Source organism: Episyrphus balteatus, chromosome 3 (assembly GCF_945859705.1).
Source record: "Episyrphus balteatus chromosome 3, idEpiBalt1.1, whole genome shotgun sequence".
NCBI classification, from domain to species: domain Eukaryota; kingdom Metazoa; phylum Arthropoda; class Insecta; order Diptera; family Syrphidae; genus Episyrphus; species Episyrphus balteatus.
In genome coordinates, this window is record NC_079136.1 from 43,895,228 (window position 1) to 43,918,538 (window position 23,311).

The 23,311-nt window shown below is 29.8% G+C and overlaps 1 protein-coding gene across 1 annotated transcript in view; it reads left to right on the forward strand.

Moving 5' to 3' along the window:
• Positions 1-1,552: 1,552 nt before the first annotated feature.
• LOC129917133 (uncharacterized) overlaps positions 1,553-23,311 on the forward strand; it is a 61,284-nt gene continuing 39,525 nt past the window's right edge. Inside the window, exon 1 of the mRNA XM_055997499.1 lies at positions 1,553-2,023. Coding sequence (XP_055853474.1) covers positions 1,640-2,023 — 384 coding nt within the window. The 5' untranslated portion in view covers positions 1,553-1,639. The remainder of the gene's footprint in view (positions 2,024-23,311) is intronic.

The window sequence follows — 23,311 nt, forward strand, 5'->3', positions numbered from 1 at the left end:
TGAGGTTATCAATAAATTGAAACAAAAATCATTGAAAAAAAAAATATATAAACAAAAAAAGGGCACATAATTTAAAAAAGCTAAGTTTATTATAAATGCATTTGTTTACTTAAATTTGTCTGTCAGTCCGTCTGTATCTATGGCAAGCTATAGCCTAAACTACAAAACCATTAGAGTCGGCCAACAATTTTTTTTTGGAAATATTATTATGAACTTTTGTGTACATATCAGGTAAGTCTAAGGTTCGGCAAATATCTATTTTGAATACTCCAAACAAATTGTTATTATTATTTTTTGTAATGATTTTTATTAGGTAAATTTTAAGTGTAACTGAAGAACGGCTGGACAGATTTAGTTGAAAATTGGTGAAGAGGTAGATTAGCACTAGGAGAAGGATGCAGGATGCTTACAAAAAATGCATTGTTAATGCATTTTGATTTGGAATAAGCCCACTAGGCACTACAAAAATTTCGCATCTAATGCATCCAAATAAAATACAATTTATGTTATCACCCAAATTGACCATGTCCATCATGTGCATTTTGTGTAAAAACTATTAAAAAGCATCATTTAAAAAAATTCTGAACTTATGGCACATAAACTTAGGGTATTTTTCGACGATGGATCTTATGGCACTAAAACCAAGACAATCTGATTTCCCTTAAAATAGTTTTGCATAAAAAACACTTACTTAAGATTCGGCATAGCAAGTTTCAGGCACATAGGTCTCATATAGGTCTCATTTTAATCGATGCTGTTTTTTTTTTTTGGGTACCTATGTCGAAACATCATTCAAGCCGTTCATTGTTAAAAAATGGTATAACAAAACGCAACTGATTAATAAACATAATGTCGTCTATATACTGAGGGAAAAAAACAACATAAAATCAACGAAAACCACGTTAGATCGATAATTTTAAAATCAAATTAGAACATCGTTAGTTTAAAGTGGTTTGTAGTATAAAACATCCTTAAATCAAAGTTCTTTCAACTTTGAAAAAAAAAGCATCAATTTACTATGACTTTACGACTAAAGGTTGGCTCCGTAAAAATCATGCTTCTTTGTCTTTAAACGACTTCAATTTCAGGTCCGTATTGCATTCGCCACTACCATTAATAAGTCACAAGTTCAATCATTGAAAATTTGTGGTCTGAATCTGACCATGGGGTCAATTATATGTGTCATGTTCAGGGTCACTGTTCACGAGTCAGAAGAACATCTGCGTACCGAAAAATGTCGTCTATCACAGGGTGTTTCACTGAAGTGTGCAACCCATGCACCAAAATACATGTCCAACAGTGAATTATCCTAATTTCTTCCTTATTTCCTCTAAGGCGGGACAACGTTCACCGGGTCCGCTAGTTTACAATAAATTTGTATGCTTAATTTTTTTTTTTACGAGGTGATCGAATGCCTAATCAATGGAGGGAAAGTTATCTTCTTCCAATATACAAAGGGAAGGGTGATACTCGAAGCTGTAATAATTACCGTTCGATTAAGCTGATGTCACACACCATTAAGATCGTTGAGCGAGTCTTGGGTAGCCGACTGCGAAAAATAATAAGGCTATCTGATGACCAGTGCGGGTTTGTTGCGGGTAAATCAACCACAGATGCAATCCAGAGTATCAGAATCATTATGGAAAAACATCGAGATTCCTTGGAGGATTTGCATGTGGTATTGGTTGATTTTGAAAAAGCATTCGATCGACAACCACGAGATCTGATATGGGTGGCCCTCAGACAACGAGGAGTTCCGGAAACCTATGTGCGGATAATTATGGACATGTATGATGGAGCAGTTACTAAAGTAAGATGTGCAGCTGGAGTCACCGAAGAATTCGAAATCACAGTAGGTGTACACCAGGGAAGCGTCTTGAGTCCTCTGCTCTTTATTACCGTTCTTGATTACCTGCTTCAAGGCAAAGTGACGGACCCAAAAGTGCATCAGTTATTCTTTGCTGACGATGGAGCCATCATAAGTGAAGACCCGATATCCCTGCAACGAGCACTTGATGTATGGGTGGATGTTCTAGAAGGTAGTGGGTACCGCATAAGCGCGAAAAAGACAGAATACCTATGCTGCCCATTTTCTGATCCACACAGGCCTATTCCTGACATTTATTTGAATGGTGTAGTGCTTCCCAAGTGTGAAAAGTTTAAATATCTGGGGTCTATGATAAATAACGAAGGTACTTGTGATGACGATATCAATCATCGCGTAAGCGCAGGGTGGATGAAGTGGCGGGAAAATTCTGCTATCTTCTGTGATCGAAAAATGCCCCCTAAGCTGAAAGGAAGGCTCTACACCGCAGTTGTGCGTCCAGCACTCACATACGGTTCACAATGTTGGACAATGTACAAAAAGTATGAGAGTAAGTTAACGGCAGCTGAGATGAAGATGCTTCGCATGACAGCAGGAGTAACAAAGCTTGATAGAATTAGAAGTACGAAGATCCGAGGAAGCCTTCATGTTAAAAATACCATCTCCCAAAAAATTGAACACGACCGACTCAGTTGGTATTGCCATGTTCAAAGGAGAGATCCTGAGAACCCCGTCAAAAAAGCAATATCATATAACGTTCCAACACGAAATAAAAAGAAAGGTAGGCCTAAAAACTCCTGGTACAAGCAAATGCAAAAACACCAGCATTCAGTTGGCCTCAGAAACGGAACAATACAAAACCGGGAGGCTTGCCGCCGATTTCTGAGGTCAACCCGGCGAACCCCACAGGCGGATCACTAGTGTGAAGCAGTAACGTGGGAAGGTTATGATCCCCTCGACATCGAGATCATAACAGCGCCGAGAAAAAAGGAAGAAGAAGAATTTTTTTTTTTCTATTTATTTGTTTTTTAAAAGTTATTTTCAAAGATTTTTGTTTTAATTTTTTAAAAATTCTTTTGTATTTTCTTATAAGACTACACTTTTTTAAATTAGTAGGTATGTGGAGACTTTTTTTTAACATTCTAAATTATAAAAAAACAGGAATTTGCTAAGTTATGCAATATTAAAGTTTTAGTCTATTAACATGTTTAAAAAACTCAAGAATTCTTTACAAAGATATTTCTAAAAAAAAAAAAAAAAATATTAACTATCATGGCTTCATGCAAGTTTATGTATGAATAAAATTACAATATGAATAAATTGAATATATTAATGAAATTTAATCTTGAAGTTTATTATGAGATGGTACGAGAACCGAAAAGTATAAAATTTTGATGAGAAGCATGAGCCAAAACATTCTTTGAAGGTGTATTACAATTAACGAAAATTGCAATTATGTAGTAACGGAACAATAAAATGCGACACCTATTCTCCCCATAATCTCGTAAAGGCCCTAACTACATTTTTCTTACTTCTGAGTTATAGAGGGGAAACAGTAAATCTAATATCGCAATTTGCATATAAAAATTTAAAAAAAATCAAAAGTACATTTTTAATTTTCTGACGTAATATACAAAAAAAAAATCAAAATCGAAAATTTATGGTGACTATTAAACTCGGTAAGAGTGTTGCAGTTGATATGGTAACCAAGAACCGAAAGAGGTTATTCTGTTATACAAAGTGGAAGGGTTTTTTTTAGAGATAAATGAAAAGTTAGATTTAACAACTTTAATTTTATTTCGGAGTAATGAAATTATGTTGTCCGCAGTTTCATGCTAAATTATAAAAAAAAAAAAAATCTCTTTCTAATTTTAAGACGTAATTTTTCTTGATTCAAGTTGTAGAACACACTTTACAATGTAAAATATGCTTCCATTGCTCCGAAATAAAATTTAAGTTACAAAATCTAAATTTGTACTTATCTACACAGATACCTTTTTAACCTTTTTTAAATAAACTCTAACACTCCCATTTTCCAAATTTTTCAAAATTTTCAAAAATTAAAAATGGAATGTCATTGTTAAGAAATTACCAAGAAAAACCAAGAAAACGGTTTTATGACAAGAACTGTGACAAACCCTATTAAAAAAACCAGACATTTTTTTTCTCAGGACTTTGAACGTTTTATAGGGCTTGTTGAACATAGGTACGAGTAGTAAAATTAAATATTTTGCTTTTTTCAATACACCCCCAAAATCTGGATTTAAGGACAAAAAATACTATTTTTCGACCTTCAAATATCAACGATGGATGAGGCATGTAGTTTTTGATTTAAAAAAAATACTAGACTTTAGGTATGAGCTCAAAAATTTCAAAAATACTGATTTTTTTTTTAACAGTTTTTTAACTTTGACATCGATTTTTGTTTAGAATTGTTTTAATTTAAATAATTTTTCTTTCTAAAAAAGTTTAAAACAACAAAAATCGGTTGCAAATTGGCGGGACATTTTTTTTTTTTGTAATGAAACTTGTAGACCAGTGCCAATCCGGTTTTCAGAAGGCAAAAGTTGAACAAGTTATTAGCAGCATAAGGGTGGTGGGAAAATTTATGATAAATGGTATATGAAAGGGGAAAAATAAATTGCCCACAAAAAAATTTGGTGGAAAGGGGGTGGGTGGGCGAAAAAGTGGGGTGGGTGTCAAAAATCATGTTTTTTTTACGATTTCTGTCTAAATTAGACGTGGTTTCTATAGAAAAAAGTCAAATACAAAAGTTGTAGGTAGTATAAATGTCTACAACTTTTACTCAAACAATTTTTTTCTATAACCTCAAAAATATTGAAACAAATGCAAAAATATGTAAATAAGTATATTTTTCTAATGGTTTTTTGTGCGCTGATCTCGAATCTGAAGTCAGAAAAATTCTACCACATCATGTTTTTGACATATTACCATGCCAAAAATCAGAAAAATAGTATTTGCGACGTTCAAAATTCAATATCTCAAAAACTTTGCACGTTAGAGCTATTCTAGTGCTTGATTAAAATTAAAAAGGTTAATGACCATTAGAAAAGTATAATTTGGTTTCTATAGAAAATTATTTCTCGCCAATATTACTGTCATTTACGGAAAAATCAATTTTAAAAATCGTTTTTTAGTTTTTTTCAATTTTTCTCAATATTTTCAAAAACAAAAGTATAGTTTTTGCACACAATCTTTAAAAAACGGTTTTAAGCTAAATAATTGCATTCCAAACTTTTCAAAAATCAAAAATTTTTTTGGTAACTTTTTTGATTAGAAAATAGGCTATTTTTTCAAATTAAATTCGTCAAAAATCCAAAAATTTTTGCTCAAACATTTTTAATAGATAGAAAACATAGCAAAGTAATTTTTAACCAAGTTTTGTTAAAATCCAACTATTTTTGTAAAAGATAAAAATAAAAAATAAACAAATCGTATTTTTGCATTTTTTTCAATATTTTTGAGGTTATAGAAAAAAATTGTTTGAGTAAAAGTTGTAGACATTTATACTACCTACAACTTTTGTATTTGGCTTTTTTCGATAGGACGTCTAATTTTGACAGAAATCGTAAAAAAACCGGATTTTTGACACCCACCCCACTTTTTCGCCCACCCACCCCCTTTCCCCCAATTTTTTTGTGGGCAATTTATTTTTCCCCTTTCATATACCATTTCTTCTAAATTTTTTCACCACCCATATGCTGCTAATAATTTTTTTATATTCAAAAATTGGCACTGGTCTATTGTAAGATAAACTCTACATACAATTTTGTAATCAGTGCAATAAGCCCTTAATCAATGCAAACCGAACATAAGCAGCTTAAAAAAAATGTTATTGCAAATAAAAATATTATGCATTAAAAATAAAAAGTTTTCTGTAAAAAACAATATTTTTTCTTTCTATTTAAGCTTCTTATTTTTATTTTAATTGGTCCCATTTCAATTTCGTTAAGTTCATACTACAGAATCCAAAACAAAACCATAAATCTAAGTTTCGATTTTGATTTTGTATTACTTTTCGATAGCTTTTACTGTTTGAAAATTTTATGGAAAACTGATATTTGCGGCATTTGACCTTGAATATCTTATAAAGCGGTCACAATTCGCTTAATTTTCTGAACTTTTGGTTACGTAATCCTTCAGAAAATCAAAGATATTGCATTTAAAAATCTTCTTCGGATTTTTATTCATTTAGCGCAACTTCATCAAACCATTTTTAATTTTTGCATGAATCAAATATTTACCAATTTTAAAGGCCCCTTTTGTGTCTTTAACAAATTGAAAACATGCATTTTCACCTCAAAGTGTTTTTTTTTTTTGCAAGATAACTGAGTTGGTTAGAGTTTTGAAAATTACCAATTAGTGGCGAAAGATAGAAACACGAAGGTCAGTAAAGGTTGAGTGAATTCATAATTATTCAAAAAAAAAAAAGCTTATATTAGAAGATTATATTGGATATGCAATTAACTCGATTGAGTTTTGTATAATAATTTATAATTAGCCACTTGAACTCTACAAATTGGAGGATTATGTAGGTATATTATTTAATAGAATTTTTTTTTTTTTACATAATTTCTGCAATTATTTAAATCGATAATTTTATTGAAACAAACAAACAAACACAAACACATTTCATTTATGCAGGAATTTAATTTGTAATGCAAATTTATGCAAACCAATAATTGTGAACAATTTCTTAAAGAAAAAGGCTTTTATCCAATGGGTAGCTATACTTTTTTTGTCATATAATTCAATGAATTATTAGAAAGTAAATATAATTTCCAGTGGCATAGCAAATCGACATCTCAAATTATCATCAGTTACGATTAGAAACGCGTTTTTTTTTTCTCTTCTTACAACAGGATACCCTAAAATATCAAAGAAACAGACCTCTATTTAGTAAAAAAAAAAAGTCAATTCTATGATTTTCAGTTTTAAGATCAAAATTATGGAAATGTTTTCGTTTTTTTTTTCTCAGGATATCAGGAATGTCCTGAACGTATATTTTATCGGATTTGAATGAATATAAAAAACGAGAAAAAAAAAAGAAAAACAGGGCAAAAGCCATAATGTGTGTGCATAACCAAATTATAGAAACAAGCTTACATTTTTGGGTCGAACGTTTGTTGGAGAACGACAACGGCAAGAGTAGAAGAAGGTATGTGTATAGTCTACTGAAGTTTAAAGTACCTAAGGTTAATATTGAAGGACTCACGTAGGCATCGTTTACATTCGTTCTTGCTGTTGTGTTGATACTATTGAGAAGGATGCTAAGGATAATAAATGAAATTGCGGTCGTGTAGCTGAGTTGAATTTGAAAATACATAAATGGCTCTTATATCTTTAAAGATTCGATAAGATAAGTGAGTATGTGTGTGTGGGTAGTATTTTATGAGTACTTATATGTTGAAGAAATCTAATTTGAGGCTTTTGAGTAGAAGAATTCACTTGGAGTATTCAATTTGAAACAATTTTCACAAAATGTCACAAGTACATCATGAGAATGAGAGTGTATTCAGATTACAATTTGATATATTTAAAAGAAGATGTATATTAGGGTGGGTCAAAATACAATGTTTTGGATTTTCAAAAAGGCTCAGCGATTAAAAGGTGCTAAATGGTTCGGTTAGCTTACAAGTAAAATTTCATTTCATTATTTTAACTTTAAGTGCCTCCGGATTGTGGGTTAATTTTTGAAAAGCTGATTTTTGCCTAAAAACCACACATGCTTTGCTTAATTTATTATTATCTCATTTCTTATAAAATCTAATTCAAGAGCATGTGCCAAAAAGCTAAAGCGTGTAGGTTGGGTCCGGACAAGAAAAAAATCGTATTGGAGGGGATTAATATTCGCCCCCGTTTAGTCAGGAGGGGCAATTTTCTAAAAAAAAATGATTTAATTAGGAAAAAATATTATTAAAAATCAACGGTTATACCTACAACAACATGTTATACCTTTTTGTTAAGCCCAAAATCTCTTTTTTATTTTGCTTTCAAATAAAGCTGTTTTATAAAACAGTTTTTCAAAAATTAATTAATTTTCAAAATCAAAATTTTGAAAAAAAAATTTTATTAAGTTTGCGAACTAATTTTTTTTTTTTTAATTTTATGTGATTAAGTACTATTTAAGTTTTCAAAATTCAATGCTCTTATTTGTTTGTAAGCAAAAACAGAAAACCGGATGCAAAAATGTTTTGTCGTTTTTGAGAAATTAAAAAAAAAAAACCAAAACTACATTTTTCTAAGACTTGTTAATTAATTTATGAAACATTATATCTTTCTTTTATTATTTTTAAGTCGATACCACGCCTCCAAGGTAGAAAATCGTAAGTTTGAATATGTTTCCTTTGCATTAGCTACAATTCTACCAAGTTTCAAGATTCTAGGGTATTCAGAAGTATGCTTTTTAATAATTGATATTAATTCTGCCAAAATGGGCGGTTACCACGCCCCCTGAAAGTAAAATTTCAATTTTTCGATTTTTTTCCTTGTATGTATTTCAAGATCCATGACCATAACAAGTTTCTATGAAAACTAAAAGTTTGCCATAATTTTTATCATATGTTTTTTAGTGTGTTAGTGAGTAAATCAGCTACTCTTTTTGCGATTTTTTAAGGCCTTTTACTCGAAACTACTAACCCTACGTAGCTGAAAGTTTTTGAGGAGCTTGATTTGGACTATGTTAACAAATAAAACGAGTGTGAAATGTTTGTAATTATTGAAACAAAAGTTAGAATGGTTCGAAAAAGGCCTGAGTTTTTTCCTAAGGTTTAAGGACCACAGTTCATAGAGAACTTGGCTGGGCAACCGGAGGCAGAAGACAAAGTCTGATTATAACCAAACTTTATATAATTGTTCTATTCACAGTTTGGCACCTTTTCATCACTGTGTCCGTAAAAAAATCAGCAAAAAAAATTTCTCCATACATTTGTGACCCAGCCTAATGTATATGTATACTATAGCTACCGATATAGACTATTTTTTGTCACAAGTTGGGGTAGGTATTAATTTCACATGTCCAGGATTTAGGTAAACAAAAATCGAAAGGAGATTTTTTTGAGGTTATATTTATTTGCTTGGCTTATACCTAATTTAAATATCGTTTTCAAACTCCTTACAATTTTAAATATGCTAATTCAATAGAAAATAGCAGCATTCATAAAAGTGCGACAACAAGGAATAAAAAAGACCTTAAAATTTCTTCTCAGTTCTATGCTTTAAACGGCTAAGATGAGATGCAATTCTTCATGACAATAAAATTAGTTCCTATTAAATTTGGCAAAGTTTTCGACTGAAAAACGCTAAAAGCTCACAAATTAAAGATTTTTGACAGTTAAATAGGTTTTAGAAAACAGTGAGTACCGAGTCAGAAACACATTGCAGAAGTCCTTAAGTATCCTGATACCTTATTATCCTCAAGGAGAAACCCGTATAATCGTTCATTTGCAGGGATACCTGTGATTTTACTTCAGCGGTCCGTGATTTTGAAAAAGAAACCCGTGATTTTATCCAAGCGACTCGTGATTTTTTCGGGGAGACTTGTGATTTTACTTCAGCGATCCTATGAGTTTAAAGAAGAAACCCGTGATTTTATCGAAGCGACACGTGATTTTCTCAATTAAACCAGTGATTTTAGTGATCCGTGAATGTAAAGGAGAAACCTGTGATTTCAGCAATCTGTGATTTCAAAGGAGAAACCTATGATTTGTTCTAGGCGACCAGTTAAACCTGTGAATTTTACTTCAGTGATCCGTGATTTTAAAGGAGAAATCCATGATTGTATCGAAAAGACTCGTGATTTTCTCGAGAAAACCTATGATTTTACTTGAGTGAGTCGTGATTTTAAAAAGGTGACCCGTGATCAGCGTTGCCAACCCATTCAGTCAAAATTATGCCTCACTCGAAAAAAATTATGCGTTTTCAAATAAATTATGCCTCAATTTAAATTTCTTAGTTTATTTTTAAAAATTATATAGAAAAAGTGCAAGTACACAAAACAAAATGTTTATTTAATTAATTTATACATTAAGGGCCAATTTTTCAATAGTCAGATAAACCTCCGATAGAGATTATTCCTAGGAATAAAAATTTTTTATATTGAAATTTATTCTTCTGATAGTCTAACTGACGATTAAAAAATCAGTGCTAAGGCAACGTAACGGCAACTTATTTTTTTCGAAAGGAATATTTCAAGACGTTGCTTCATATAATTAGACGAAATTAGCGGCCAATTTTTTTCACCAATAAAAAATCTTAGCCTATTTGCAAGCGTTTTAGACCTTTTTACAGCAACAAAATTAGATTCTTTTCTAGTAAAAGTGATTAGTGTGAACAAAATTCTTCGAAAAATTAAAGACTACCAAGAGTTAAATGGTAAAAACAAATTCTGTACATAAAATTTTGAACAACCTTTATTATTTAATAGATATAGAATATATATAAGTTTTGTCTTTTTTTATCAAAATATTTAAAAAATTATAAGAAACTTTTAAAATATAAATCAGGAGTAGAATGTAAAAAATTATGCCTTTTTGGCAAAAAATAAGCCTCAATGCCTTAGCTAATAAAATTATTCCTAAAAGGCATAATTTAATTATGCCTCAGTTGGCATCGCTGCCCGTGATATTATCGAGGCGATTCCTGATTTTCCCTGGGAAACCTATGATTTTACTTCAGCATCCCATGATTTTAAATAGAAACCCGTGAAACCTATGATTTTACTTCGCCAATTGGTGATTTTAAAGAAGAAATCCGTGATTTTATTTGAGCGACTCTTAATTTTAAAGGGAACTTTGGCAAAAAAGCACATCATAAACCAAAGCTTCCTTTATTTTTATTTACCTAAACAAATAAAAATGAGAACACAAATCTTGACGTTGTCCTTAGACAAATATCACATGTCTTCTCGAGATAGTCATAGAATGATTCCATGTTTGGCACAAGATCTTCCTTCGTAGGGAATTAGGATCAAAATTTGTTAACAAATACCATGCATTGTTTCCGAAAATTCAGTAATTAATCAAAAACAAGTCGTAAATATAAAATTTGAGAACCAAAAATATCACAATTAAAAAATTTAAATCATGGAATTTGTATCACAAAAAGAGAAGAAAAAAAAAAGTATTCAAATAACATTGAAAACCATATTTCCAAAATAACAAAAAACATAATGTTACCCAAAAGCAATACTTTAATTAATAAAAAAATCTACCGTGTGTTCTATTAGAGGCAAACCAATAACATTTTATATTCTTTCTGATTTCTGATTTTTGAATGAAAACCAAAAACCCCATCACACAGGTAAAGATTTTTTCGCAGTACAATGAATCCATCAGCAATTACGATTTTACATTATTTGTAATCCTTCATGTGGAAATCCTTTTTTTTATTATTATTATAATATGCAATATGCATGCATACCACCACCACCATATCACCACCGCACAAGCTTCAAATTTCTCTCTTTTATGTGCGATATTGTATTGTGTATATGATGTGAACACACTATAGTATTTGTAGCCACAATTCAACAAAAATAATAATGCTATTTGGCTTATAGAAGGACATTTAAAATTGACCAGGACATCATTATGTAGTTACCCACAAGGATTTTTGTGTATGCAATTACTATCGTATTATTTGGGCATAAAATAGAAATTTTAAATTCTAATAATATAGGATTGTGGTGGTGATGAAAAAAATAAAATGTTGATGGCTTTCTTTTCGGTATAGTTGAGGTGTAATGGAACAAACTATAAATGAATAAAAGTTCAAAAATGTTTGCACTTTGATGATTATTTAAGTGTGCAAAATAAAATTGTACTTAATTTAAATACCAAGTGTAATAAGTTATTTAAAGTTACTTAAATACTGTTGTGAATTTTTATCATAAAATGTATGGGTTTTTTGGTAAGCTTGTGAATGAGTTTTTTTTCGGTTATTTTTGCTTTCTTCATAAGAATAAATTAATAAAACACTATGTTTATCACAGATTTTTTGAAGAAAATTGGCTCAAAGTTCAAAATTTTCGTAGGCATTAAAAAAAATTAACAGTCTTTTAAGATTAAGATCTGAGGAACCAACTTCAAAATCTTCAACATTTTATAGAAAAACATTTAAAAAAAAATTAGGACCAGTATTAACAAAGAAATTTTCATTAACATGAGTTTAGACATACCAAAGTAAAAGTTTTCAAAAATCATCGGTAAGTGGTATCAGCTTTGCAGATAGAGCGTTTGAATAGAACAATTTTTTTCTAAGAAAATACAAAAAAAATCATCCCTTAAATTTTCTTATCCTATTACGGGACATCCTGAATAATTGAGGGTCACTGTGGTGTATACGTGGTATTTAGTTTTTCAAAAAAATTTATTTAACTCAAGTAGCACAAAAGTCTAAAATACACCAAAATATTTGGTGTATTTTTTGCACTTCCGTGATATCCATTTTGAATATAAAAAATAAGCCATTTTCTCGTACATAATAAACTCCGGTGGTTAAAAAAATATACCGATTTTGGTGTATAAATGGCGCTAGTGGTATATTAAATGATCTGGTTTTTGGTGAAAATTATCCCTATGAAATTGAAAAATACACAATAAATCTATGGATAAAATACACCATTTAAATTATTCTGATTTAAAATTTGAGCCAAAGTTTATTTTTTACCTCAAACAGTTTGATGAATTCTAATTCACACCATTTGTAATGAAATAAATGAAAATGAATTTTTATTCACTTTTATAATATTGCCATAAGAAACTAATGGTTAAATATGAATTTGTTTGCCAAATTTTAAAACGAAACACATTCTGTCTACTAATTTTAGATACTACCCCCTCTAAAAATCGAGCGACTCAAAAATGTCAGTGAATTAATGATTTTTTTTTTCGATTTTAAAGATCAGATTTTCAAAAATTATAACTTTTTTGCTGTTCTTACATTTTTTTAGAAGAGTTCTTTTGTAATATAATAAACCGAATCGATAAAACCAAGAATGCGGGATAATTAGGTCGATAAATATACTATTATAGTAAAATAATTAATCGCTGTCTTCTTTTTTTAAATGGCGGCCATTGAAAAATATGGCGTCTCCCACTTATGCATTCTGGTGAATTTTATGTCCACAGGGTGTACTTCCTACACCAAAGAGAGTGTACAAAATATACCGTTTTGGTTGATTTCAGAATCGAATAATTTTATGCACCATTAATGGTATATTATAAAAACAACTGAAAATAGGTGTATTTTTTGCACTGAATCTTAAAAAAATGTTTAAATTTTTTACAGAAAAGACAGTGGTATAATTTGTATACCAATAATTTTGAGAAATACACCATATTTTTTCAGTTTCCTCAATTTTACACCAAAATTAATGAATTTACACCAATTTATACACCAGTGTGCTACTTGAGAATGTGAAGCAGATTCGCATGATTCCCTCTAAATCGAGATTAAAGAAAAAGAAAAAAAAGGAGACCTCGAAGACCTAGAATTGTGCTTGTCTCATTCTCAAACTAAAATTGTCAAATTTTAACCCTTTACATGTCCTAATAAGTCTAATAAGTCAACATATACCTATTTCAAATGAGAAAAAAACTTTAACTTGGGGAGCCATCTAGCGTCAAAATAAAAATCTGAAAAAATTAGGGAATTTGATTCTCGAAAAAAAAACCTAAATAACGAACGTACTAGTGTACATACTCTTAACGTCAAGATAACACCCACACACGTTTTACTAATTTTAAGGGACAAGGATTGGAGCAAAAAATTCAAGATTTGAGGTATAAATTAGGAAGAAACTGTCTTTATAAATTCCTGCTTTCTTATTTTTTTTTATTTTTCCTTTTGTGTATTGATTATGTTATGAGTGTTGATTATGTTCCACAAGCTCCACAATGCATTTTTTAGAACATTAAAATGTATTCAATAGTTGAATTGGACCTTTTTGAAAAGGTGTTGAGAAGTCCTTTAATTTGATACCATTCTTTTTACTGTGCGGTCATTTTTGGGAAATTTAGCTTTTTTGACAAAACTGAAAACTGTTGAAATGAATTTGAAGGTCAAATTGTGAATCAACAAATTCGATATCAGAGCAATTAATTAGCTACAAATTCCTGCATACTCAGATTTTGAAAATTTAATTGTGAGTATGCAGAATTTTTGACGTTTTTTAATCATTTTTTTTTGTTTAGTTTTGAATTATTTTTTGTTATTCGATTTTAGTGATTCACGGAAATAGTGGTTTTGTAGATTTTGGATTCCTTTTAAATGCTTTTGTGCTGACTCCATTGTATATAAGGCCTCCGGACAAAATTTTTTGGAAAAACGGAAAACTGTTAAAATCCCAAAATTTTCATCAGATGGGTTTGGAAGTCAAAATATCACCATCTTTTAGTATGTAGTTCTTTTGTTGTATTAAAGAAAGTCCATTTTTGTTTTTTTTAGATCTCAACCATCGATTTTATTTTGTACAAGTGGAATCTTCTGACGAATTGTCATTTAATTTCCAAGTAAAATCCAGTAATTCCTATCTTTCTTTCTTTCTCCCTTTATTTTCTTCTCTCGCTATTACCATTTATTCATAGGAACACCAAATTCGACCACAGTATTCAATTTATTTAGATAAAATAACAGAACAAATCTACTTAGTTCCACCATCTTCTTATTGTGTGTGTATATAAATTCTTGGAAGTCCTTCCTTTTGATCTCCTTTTTATTCAAACAGCAAATTGAAAAACAACTATTGTTTGCACTCTCGCCCCGTCCAAATTCATTCCACCAGCAGATTTAAGCTACGATAGTCGTAGCCATGTTGTTTTATCCTTTTGATCTTAAAATCTGCAACATCGTTGTTGTTGTTTGTCTACACTACACTATGCCATCCTCAAAAAATACACCAACACAACAAACAGACAATAATTTCAATTTCCTTTTCGAGAGTCAAAGATTGAACAATACACTCCTTCGATATCCTGCATAGAAGTTTTCTTCTTAGTTTTTTTTTTTTTTTTTGAAAATTCTTTGAGCTGGTAATCTTTGTGGGTGATGCACAGAAGATATTCTATACAAACAACAACATTTCTTGGAGATATAAAGTATTCTTTGCAAACATCGCCAACTAGTATCTAGATAAGGAGACAAAAAGAATAGGTAGGACATCTATAAAAAGTGATATAATCAACTGGCAACAATATGAAAATAAGGACCTCTTCAAATATTCACAAATCCTTATATTTAACTGTTTATAAGCATTTATTTGAACTATTTTTCGGTGGACAGAAAAAATCAAAAACAAAAAATCAAAAATTTAATAACTTTGAACGAAATAGTAGAAAAACAAAAAACAAAGAAGTCCTTCTGCCAAACAATATAGGTATAGGATAGTTAGGGCGAGTGGGAGGAAACAACAACTATCAAACAAACAATCAAATGAACAGGCAGTCAACGACAATGACAATGACAACGACTAGGACGACAACAATGACGACGGAGGACTCAAACGATGTGAAATTCAAATTGCCAGATTCATGAAAGCGTAAAAATAACAATTTAATTTGAATATTTATGAATAACGGTGCTTCTCTACATTTTCACATTTTCACTGGACCCCCAAAACGGACCAAAAAAAAAAATAAACATTTCCAAAGGACACAGCAGAAAATAAATGTAATGTTGGGGTTAGGGCTGATGTAGTAGGTGACTATGCTGCTGGCTGGAACTGGAGCGGGCACTCTTGTTTGTGTTCTGGTATACACACAACGCCATTGTCATAGAGAGAGAGAGAGATTTAAATTAACTTCCTCGGCAGATCCGCAATAAGGATTTTGTGTGCAGGACATTACATACATGGACAAAAGAAAAGCACCATCACCGCACAAACCGGAAACACCCCGCTTAAAGGCGGACAAAGCTCGACACAATAGTTTGGTGTCTAAAGCAGTGATGGTAAATGCCACGCGTTAAGGCCAATTTATTTATAACTGGTTACTAACTTTTTTGGAATAGATTTATTTTTCGTATTACCATAAATCAATAATTTGGCTATGGTTGCCCTTTTAACTGACATTTGTTTTAAGAAGTTGCTGTATTCTTCTCGCTAAAATGGTCGAAGGATCAAGATCACTTGATTTTTAAAAACCAAGTTCGTCTTTTCTGGCTTTAATGGCCTAAATTATTTATAATCTCATGAAAAATATTCCTTCAAAATTTCAAAATAAAATAAAATTTGAATGAAAAAATTGGTTCCTTTAACAACACTGACGGTTATCACTTCTTTAAGTTCTGTTACTGTTTGCTGCACTTTACGTCAATATGTTAGTTTCCTTTTACTTCAAAAATGATTCAAATTGGACGTTTCTATAAAACAGTCTAATTAGATTTTGTATTTTTAACAAGGGTATTCTTTATTTAATAACGGTTATACAAAGACATGTTGTTTTGGTCAATTTAAATTAATTTTATTTTAAAACTTGGTCGAAAGTTGAAGAGGAAAAATAAATTTATAGTTGTATTGTTTGGTAATTTATTCTTTGAATGTTAAGCAGATTTGAACCACACAAAGTGATTATTATTTATTTTGGATATAACTCAAAGTCTAGAAAGAATTTCAATATTAATTTAATAATTCTAACGCAATTCACAGACAGCCTAAAATTGAAATAAAATATGACTGGATGGAGCTACAAAATTAGCGTTTAATTAGTTACAAATTTGGACATACAAAAAAATAAGTGTTTTCTTCTGCTTCAGTCTTATTTTGGCGGAATATTGAAAAACTAAAAACAGAAACTATGAAAACGAAGTTTGTGGAATTGAAAAGTATTTAAAAAGCTACAAACTTGAATGCCACAGACAAACCTATTGTTCACTTCAGACTTATTTCAACGGAATATTTGTGCCCTTTAATTATGAAAGTGGACTAAGTCACTCCTAAAAATGGCATCAAATCAAGCCTAAAAATAATTATTGTTTAAGGGGCAAAGTTCATTTGAAAGCGAAATTGCAGTAAATATTCTTCTTTATTGCTCCTCTAATGATTTCATAAAAGAAATATAATTAAATCGTTATAAGAAAATTATTATGTAAGTTTTTCTTCAAACAATGCAAAAAGTGACTTAGTCCACTTTCATAATCATGGGCACATTTCATAAATCAAAAAATAAAAAAAAAAAGGTTTTTTCATATAAAAGACTAGGTACTGAAAGTAATTAGAAAAAATTAATAAACTGAGTTAATTTAAAAAAAAATAATTACTTTAAAATATAAAATTAATTTAAGAGCCGATTTTTCAATCTTCTAATAAACAGTCAGTTAACTGTTCGATGAATAAAGTTATTAGGCTCATAAACAATCAGATGAAAACATTGAATTTTTCAATCAAGAATAATTTATTCTACAGAATAACAAAAAAAAATTGTCAAATTCAAAAATATTTAAAATTAAACGTCATTTTTATTCATGATTGTTTTTGTTTTCTTGTGTTCCACCGTATTTTTTTCAAAATTTTTTCAAAACAGCTTTGACAACTGACACAATATTTTTGTTGAGATTATTCCTTTGAATAATTTTTATTCGTTTCTGAAAGAAGCAGATAGTTTTATTCTTAGGAATAAGCTATATCTGCTTGTTGAAAAATTGATTTTTTCTCTATCCTTAGGAATAAGTACTAACTGACTGTTTAACTGACTATTGAAAAATTGGCCCTTAGAAATATAAGTAGCAAAAATTTATTTTCCAAAATAATAAATAGCAAAACTAATGTGTTACATATAAGTTATATGCACTGCCTATTACCACCAAAAAAAGTCGGAGAACTGAGAAAATAACTTTTTATGAAACTATAATGTATGCTTCTTCTTCTAAGCAAAAAAACAAAACACTTTCTGCATTAACATTTTTTATATCTTTTTTTCAAAACTATGACCATACCTATATAAAAAAAAAATTTTTTTTGCAAAAAAAAAAAATTTAAATTTCAGTCCCTTTCTCGATAAAAAAAAATTAAAGGTATGATATTTGACTAACTTTTTGTAATAATCCAGTAACTAGGCATAATTATCTTTCAATTAAGCCATCGTAACCTAAAAAATTGTTTAATTTAATATTATTTACGAATTTTTAAAAAAATGTTACATGAGAGTAACGCTGGGCCCGAAAGGGTTAACCACAATAGCTCAGAAAAAGTTTTTTATTCATTTAAATTAATTTTGTATTTAAAAATAATTTTTTTTAATTCTCAGGTTTTTTATTTTTTTTTTAAATTATCGGTAGGTAGTCTTTTTTATAGTAAAAAACTTATTTTTTTTTTAAGAAAATAAACTTAGCTTTGATAATAAGCTAAAAAAAAAAAAACAATTTAAGGGGGGAAATCCCTCTGAAATCTCTTATTTTTGCATTATTTTTTTTTTTTTTCGATAATAAATTTATTTATCAACCGAAGAAACAATTTTCAGTGGTCTTAGCCTTAAATGAAGCGTCATAAGTTCCTAAATAGTCCCGAAATCCATGCGCTCCGAGCCTACCATAGTACGAAAACGAAAACTTTAAACGCATTTTTCTCGAAACGCGTTTTTTTCCGCGCGGTGCAACGTAACTCAAAAACCAATGAAGCTTTCGACTTGAAATAAAGTGCAAATTACTCGTTCACTTACTGGCCATTGCATGAATCTAAAAGTTCAACAAAATTTTTACAATAAATATTTTTTTTAACAATTTGTTTATAAACTAACATTGTGTTTTTTTCGTTTTTTTGGTCTCTAATTTTTATTTTACACTTGTTTTTAGTAAATTTAGGTTCATGCAATGCGTATAAATATATTTTATTGGAAAAAAATTACTTTTTTGATTATAAATAATTTTCTGGACCAGGGCATTGCACGGCGCAAACTCGAGGCGTAAACTTTAATGAACTGAAAAGCCGCCATTTTGTTTTTTTTTTTGTACTTAAAAAAATTGTATCAATACTTAATAATGTCAATAATATCATATACTTTTCCAAAAACCTATAAATGCTTTCGGTTTTCCAAACAAAATTATTGAAAAAGCTGTTGTCCAGAGGGATTTCCCCCCTTAAGAAACGAAGAAATTTGAGTTTGATGCAAAATTGCAGAGAAACGGTTGTTCGCAGAAAAAAAAAGTTTGGGAATAAACTAAAACTGTGATAAGATCTTAATTGGTTGTAAAAACAAATTTTGAATCAGACGTAGTTTTTCAAAGATAAAGCTAGTTAAGGGAAAAGAGAGCATCATAAAAACAGTCATAACTCGAAAACAGAACGAAAACGAGAAAACGACTTAAAATGATCCAGTAATCCATGGTTTTCATTTGGGGCAGTGACTGTGGGATATTTTATCATATTGCTATTAAATATTTATCAAATACACAAAATATGTATGTGGATGGGTCAAAATCATGGAGGTGGGAAATTTCGTTGACCGAATTCTTAAAAAATCAACTTTGTCTTATGATACAAATATCATGCTCAAATGTTCGCTTTAGCCATAATTTGTCGGTTCAGGAACGGGCAGAGCACAAAAATGTATATTTTTTTTTAGAGAAACGTTCCTCGAAATGGTGGTGATCTCTTCAAAACGACTTTAGGGATCTAGAAATAGTATCAATGTGAATGATATGTTATTATAGGTATGTATTAAGATAGTGGGTCTTAAATAAATCAAATATAACTTATTTCTTGGGGCAGAGACCGATTTCTACAAAAAAAAAATGGTTATATGCACGTCCGAAACACTCAGGGCATAAGTAATTTTTTCTTTTGTTTTTTTTGTAACTTTTTTGATAAAAGTGTATATTACAGCCATACCTACTTAGATAGGATACTGAGTAAAAAAACCTAAAAAATGCAAAATTATGAGTGTAAGACTGCATTATTTATTCAGATTCTAAGAGCGTTCCCGGAAATGACGTTTTGACCATAATTTATTTTTATTTTTTATGTCACAAAGTAAAACGAAATATTTTTGATATTATATTGTAGTGGCCTCGATTTTTGATCATAATATCACAAAAAAAAAATAAAATTTCTATCTAACTATACCCCAAAACAAGCGTTCCCGGAATGACGGTTAATTGATGTACGCTAAAAATGAAACTAAAACTAGCTTCTAACATACATTTTATATATTTATCCAAAAAAAATAAGCGTGGAATGATAAATCTATATAAAATCAACTTTTAAAACACCTTGCAGCACAATTTGTACGTTAGATGATTAAAATATTGATACATTAAGAAATGGTGGTTTTATGCGTCATTTTTCTTGGGACAACTTTTATTAATTAATAAAAAATAGCAAAACTTAATTTTTTTTGTAAGAGATGTACCAATTTATAAAAAGTATTGTGTATTTATGTAGTATTTAGAAAAAAAATACTTAAAAATAATTGACTTTAATGTGTTTTTAAGCCATTTAGTTTTAAGTTTTTGAGTTGTGGACATGTCCGGGAACGCTGTTTTTGGGTATATTAGATGCAATAAAAAATAAATTTAAACTTTTCTAACCGAAACAAATATATTCGTAGATGCGTGCCAACTATTTTAATTGGTAAATGAAAAAAAAAAAACTTTAAATAAATGTTATTTTGATTTAAATAAATTCCTGGACATCAAATTTTCCACCTCCATGATTTTGACCCGTATATGGTCAATAATTTTTCAAAATGATGTTTTAGTCGAGTCAAATTAGACATAAAATTTGTAAAATCTCGGAATCCAGGGAAAGTCGATGCATCTAAAAAACGAGTATAAGGCTGCATTATAAAAGGGTCAAATAAGAAAGTTAAAAAAAAAAAATTTCACCGCTCTCGATTACAACAGTTTTTATGGACCGTTAACTGTCATTCCGTATGCAAGCGTCAATCGGAATTGCTGTCTCATTTTAGATTTTGATCAAACTTTGTAGGGATGTTCTCTAGGACTGTAAGGAAGCAAATCCATTATGATTTAATTTTAAGTTGCGTGGTTTCCCCGGTACCCGCATTCGAACTTTTTCAGAAGGTCATTTTTATGTTATTATAGCTTTGCGTCTACTAAAGATATCTTTTTGTTTGAAACGCCATTTTAAAGCTTAAGAGTAGTAATTTTTGAATATATATTAAAAAATTACGTAATAATTATCCCTGAATTAAAAATAATTTTTGAAAAACTGGTAATTTTGCTGATTTTTCATGGTTTTTGACTCAGAACCTTGGCTATTATATGTAGGAAGCTTATACTTACCAAATATTAAATATAGATATTTTTCAACAAAATAAATCTAAAATGAACTCGATGGCTGTACTCCTTATGTAAAAATTTTAAGTTCAAAGTATAGAGTATTTTAAAAAAGCTAATTTTTATACTGTCATTTTCTACGATTTGACTTAACGAAGAAATGTGAAACTTACAGTGTGTTAAGCTAAGAGTACGAACTAAATATACTATTAATTTCATGCTTCTATCTTATGTCAAACATAGTGCAATCATAGCCTTAAATAGGGGTTTTTTTTGGCTTTTTAGCATTTTTGCGAATTTTCAAACAAGCGGTACACTAAGAAGATATGAAAATAACACAATTTTATTTAGAGGACTTAAAGTTAAAAGTTTCAACTTAACACACTGTTAGTTTCATGTTTCTATCTTTAGTCAAATCGTAAAAAATCATAGTATAAAAAAATATTTTTTCAAAAAACTCAAAACTTTGAACTTAAAATTTTTGCATAAGGAACACAGCCATCGAGTTCATTTTAGATTTATTTTGTTGAAAAATATCTATATTTAATATTTGGTAAGTATAAGCTTCCTACATATAATAGCCAAGGTTCTGAGTCAAAAACCATGAAAAATCAGCAAAATTACCAGTTTTTCAAAAATTATTTTTAATTCAGGGATAATTATTACGTAATTTTTTAATATATATTCAAAAATTACTACTCTTAAGCTTTAAAATGGCGTTTCAAACAAAAAGATATCTTTAGTAGACGCAAAGCTATAATAACATAAAAATGACCTTCTGAAAAAGTTCGAATGCGGGTACCGGGGAAACCACGCAACTTAAAATTAAATCATAATGGATTTGCTTCCTTACAGTCCTAGAGAACATCCCTACAAAGTTTGATCAAAATCTAAAATGAGACAGCAATTCCGATTGACGCTTGCATACGGAATGACAGTAAACGGTCTATAAAAACTGTTGTAATCGAGAGCGGTGAATTTTTTTTTTTTAACTTTCTTATTTGACCCTATTATAATGCAGCCCAATACTCGTTTTTCAGATGCATCGACTTTCCCTGGATTCCGAGGTATAAAGCTAATTTGACTCCACTATTTAGAAAAAAGGCCCTGTAAAATCATATGGCCTGAAAAAAAACGCATGTGTACACCAGAGGCCTATTGTAACCGTCTAAAAATGTCAGTGGGTACTAGAACTTATAATGTAAAATTTGACTGGTTGCTTCAAAGTCTATTAACAAAAAAAAAAAAAAAAATGCACGACTGGGTCGCACTTATTTGCTCTTACGGTTCAAAACACTATTATGTTTGTTTACTTGTAGATTTTAAGAGTTATCTCTACATAAATTTTAAAGAAATTTTGTTGATGTTGGGGAAGAGCAGACATTTAGGGCAAAATTTTATTAAATGAAAACATTATTTTTTGGTTCGCTTTTTGAAAAAAAAAAAACTAAAAATGCAGTTTTATTGCAATTTCTTAAAATATTACGTCTGCAAAGTTTTATCAAAATTTTTAGAGCCGTTTTTGAGTTATTTGGTACAACTTGAAAAATTTGTAAGGCACACTTTCTAAGTGAAACATAAAAAAAAGGAACTATCAGAATTCTATGAAAATTATCTGTACCGTTTTGGCTGTGGAAATATGTACAGATGGAAGCACAGACGCACGGATGGAATTGCGAGAATTACTCCATCATCGTAATGTTGCTTTTGATTAAAACCTCAATTTTTTTTCGACACGGAACATAGTGACCATTAATTTAAAAAATTGTTGATTGATACAAAAGACGATTCATATTTTATTTTAAACCTTTGATCAAGATTATATGATTGAGTTTGATATCAAAATATTTCAGAGTCCAAAAATCTAAAAACTGCTTTTGTCCCGCACTTTATATTATAATATATATAAACTAAAAGCTTATGTAAGATTTAAGAAAAATAACACAAAATTCTAAAAAGACAACAAAAATATTTATCATTATTTTGTTGTTTTTTTTTTTATAAAAATCAGCCGTTGACAAAAACATCCTCTTATCCTCATTTTTTGGCTTGAATAAAAAAATAATATGTTCTCAAATATTTGTTCCGTCATCGTCGTTCTTGTTTCCATTCAAAAATTCATTCAGCACAACAAAAATACAGCAAACAAAAAAAAAAATAAAGAAAGGGATTTTACAATCAATTACATTTCTACCCTTACTCGAACATTCGAAACAAATTAAGCGAATGAACTAT